This window comes from Nicotiana tomentosiformis, chromosome 9, assembly GCF_000390325.3.
Source record: "Nicotiana tomentosiformis chromosome 9, ASM39032v3, whole genome shotgun sequence".
Lineage (NCBI taxonomy): Eukaryota > Viridiplantae > Streptophyta > Magnoliopsida > Solanales > Solanaceae > Nicotiana > Nicotiana tomentosiformis.
The window spans coordinates 107,141,706-107,145,201 of NC_090820.1; the positions used below are offsets into that span (position 1 = coordinate 107,141,706).

The 3,496-nt window shown below is 37.0% G+C and overlaps 1 protein-coding gene across 1 annotated transcript; it reads right to left on the reverse strand.

Moving 5' to 3' along the window:
- Positions 1–940: 940 nt before the first annotated feature.
- Positions 941–2,963, reverse strand: LOC104113498 (signal peptidase complex subunit 1-like). The gene is made up of 2 exons (XM_009623676.4): positions 2,821–2,963; positions 941–1,383 (listed from the first exon to the last, which is right to left on the reverse strand). The coding sequence occupies exon 2, from the start codon at positions 1,379–1,381 to the stop codon at positions 1,103–1,105; it is 279 nt and encodes a 92-aa protein (XP_009621971.1). The 5' UTR covers positions 1,382–1,383; positions 2,821–2,963; the 3' UTR covers positions 941–1,102.
- Positions 2,964–3,496: the final 533 nt, after the last annotated feature.

Sequence of the window (3,496 nt, forward strand, 5' to 3'; positions counted from 1 at the left end):
AGTTCCACAGCAGACACTACTAGTGCAACTGTGGTATGAATTAGGTAATCCATATGTAGAACTAAAGAGTTCTTGGTTTACCCGGTACCTGTGCTAGTGTAGGGGGCAGCAGGTACCCTGTGTACCTAGTTGAGCTGTGCGCAAGTAGGCCCAAACACCATAGTTATCAACAACAACAACAAATTCATTGGAATCCCACAAGTGGGGTCTTGGGAGGGCAGTATGCACGCAGACCTTACCCCTACTATGGGAAGGCAGAGAGGTTGTTTCCGATAAACCCCCGGCTCAAGAAAATGAAAAGGAACAATAGAGAGAAAGATAATAACAACAATCAAAAAGCCAGAAAATTAGATGGAAGAAAGCAGCAGCAGTAAGCAGTAGGGACCAAAGTGGAAGAAAATAAATTTCTTTTGCCGGGAATTGAACCCAAGTTTCTCGGGTGAGAGCCGAGTATCCTAACTCGGCTAGACTACAACGGATCTTCCAAACACCTTAGTTATTAAAGTAAAAAAAAAAAAAGAGAGTTCCTGGTAACTGAAATCTCTGTTTTCCTCTTTTTCCGGATAAAAAATCTGATTACTCTTTGAACTTAGGAAACGCAACAAAGATACAGAAAACAGTAGAAGTAAAGGTTAAAGAGTAGAACAACGCATCTGCAGACATCCCAATCAAGCATACTCCTGCAGCTATTGGCAACAAGGACAGCAGCTCACTCAATTCCAGCTGGATATATTTTGAATTCGCTTTCATATTTGTTCTTTACCTAAACACGGTCGTGATGCCATTGCTGGAATCAATGTTCACCGATTCTAATAGATTGCTTAAAGATCTTTTTACTTCTAACATAGGTGGTGTTTCAATAGAGACTGATTACTTTCAGATGAAATAAATAGGCGGCTGATAAACAAAATATAAGAATACAAGAGATGGGGCACAGATATATTAAAACTAAGTCTTTCTTTATCCTCTGTATAGCACTGACAACGTTGACGGAGAGCAGAAAATGTTCAGTTCATACCGAAAAGGCGGAAAAAAACCAATTGTATTTGATACATATAATAAAATTCTGTAGGAGGGCCAAGTAATATGTCAGTTAAATGGCCTACTTCTTAGTGGTCTTCTTCTTAGAGCTGGAGTTGGCAGAATGTGGTTTGGGATGTTTTTCAGCTTCACTTGGGTCCAACCAACTGAGAGGATGGCGATTATAGACGGGCCAGTTGGGGATGGTGACAAGGGCAGTAAAGACAACACCACCAGCGTATGTTAACAACATAGTTTGAAACGAGCCCAACACATAGCCTGCAACGAATGCTACCACAGCAAAGCTCACTAGTAATATCTGCATCATTTGTTCCACTAGCTTCTGTCCTTGACAATCCATCTCTACAATAGAGGGTATAGAAACAAAAGGAAAAAATGTACATTATCAGAAAACAAGCCCAATAGAGGTAAGTACTATTTCTACTTAAATCAATCCATCCAATCAACTATGCATTAGTACCAACTCACATACTAGTTGGGATAAGTTATATGAATCATTTTTTTCTCAATAAAGTGGCTATAAGAAATCATGTAAATCATTGTGCTCATATCGGGCCTTTTTATTGGATAGCTGAAGGAGAACCCTCTATCCTTCTCCACTTAAATACCAGAATTTTGTCTGCAGCAAGGTACAAACCCGTAATGTGCACTTAACCCACACTTCACAAGTTGTGCTCATACCATTAGCTATTAGGCGAAAGCTCTGGGGGCTTCCGTTCTATCCGGGTCAAATTTGCTTTCTAAAGCATAATAGGCTTCTCTACAACTAGTGATTCATTAAATCTCCCATTTATCCATATAACAACATAGAAGTCTCTAACTAGATTAAAAAGGTATTGGCAAATAGTGGAATGCAGGTATAACAACAACAACAAAGCTTGATTCAACTAGTTGGTATCACCTTTATTTCTATTTGCTTCAATTGTGCCTTACTACTCTCTCTACATGATGAAAAAGAAAGCTCAAGTTTCCTGTTCCCGATCAGCTCCCAAAGAGAGATAGTAATTCTTTCTAGCAACACCGAAGGGTGTAACCTAGTGGTCAATGAAGTGGAAGCAGACCTTAAATCCTAGCGGAATTAAAAAATACCAGGTGATCTCTTTCCATTTGCCTACGCCGGGCAGAGTTACCCGATAGTTATGTTGGGAGTTAGCAGATAACCGGCGAAATAGTCGAGATGCGTGCAAGTTGGCCTGGACACTCTGTTATAAAAAAAGAGAAGTCTTTCTAGAAAATACTCAATAAGAAAAATGTATACCAATATACAAATTCTCCTTTCTATTGAAAGAAAGAGAAAAATAGAATCTCTATCTTTTACATCACTATATTTGTGAAAAACTCCAATATTATGAAAAATATATAGCACGTACCTTTTTTCTTCTTCTACATAACAAAAAATTACTGAAACTCGAATGTATGCTCTGTTAAAAGGCCACTTATAATTAACTTAGAAAAATACAAAAGCAGAGATCTTCACCGGAAACCTAGTTCAATAATTTGTATTTCCAAAAAACTACGTTATTCTTCAGCAAATAATAAATTTTTGATTAAGGTTGATTGAATTCACAGATTTCAAGGGAAAACACAATTGATTGGATCAACGGATATAAATCAGAAAGAAATGTGATAAAATACAACCCGTAAAATAAAACCCCCAGAGTTATTTTGGGTACAGCAACTTACCGGTGTCAGTCAAGCGGACCACCGATCGACAAAATAAAAATAACACGCAGAACGACAAAATTGAAAGGAAAAAAAAGGAGAGCCAGTAAAACTCACCGGCGACGATTGACGGCGGAGTTGACAAGCGGAGGGAGAGAGAGAGTGCGCGCGAGGGAGAGAAGAGGCAAAGATAACTAAATTTTTAATAAAAATAACTCAATTATGTCGATATATTACAGAAAATAAAATATGTTTAAAATGTTAAATTTTTGCAACTAATACATACGGTCTGTATTCCTTTATTTCCTTTTATGTTTTTTCTTCTCTTTTTTCTGTGGGGCAACTTACAACATCGCTAGATTAAGAAGTCCTCTTACAGCTACGTCCTAACGCTGAGTAGGAATGTGTATATATTGGTCAGAACCGAAGAAACAGACCAAATCAAAAATATTTTTATTTCGATTTCGGTTATTCGATTTTTTTTGTCGGTTTCAGTTTAAAATTTTAATTATTTGGTTCGATTATTAATTTATTTGGTTCGATTAATCAAAAAATCAAATTATTAGCAAATGAATTCTTTAAGCTATATATATTCTAAGCCAATAGATAATAATATTAGGCCCAATTTTAAGCGAATGAATTTAACATTTTAGTTGGACATCATTATTAGATTTTTACAACAAAAACCCTAATAACATTATCTCTATCTCTCATTCTTGAGAGAAACAAGGATCAGTCGCCCCTCCCCCTTTGTAAATCCACTCGGGCTCTCATTTGTCGGGCTCTCATTTCT

Excerpts from the sequence above, each read along its gene's own strand:
- LOC104113498 (XM_009623676.4), bottom strand. The coding sequence starts at position 1,381 with ATGGATTGTCAAGGACAGAAGCTAGTGGAACAAATGATGCAGATATTA.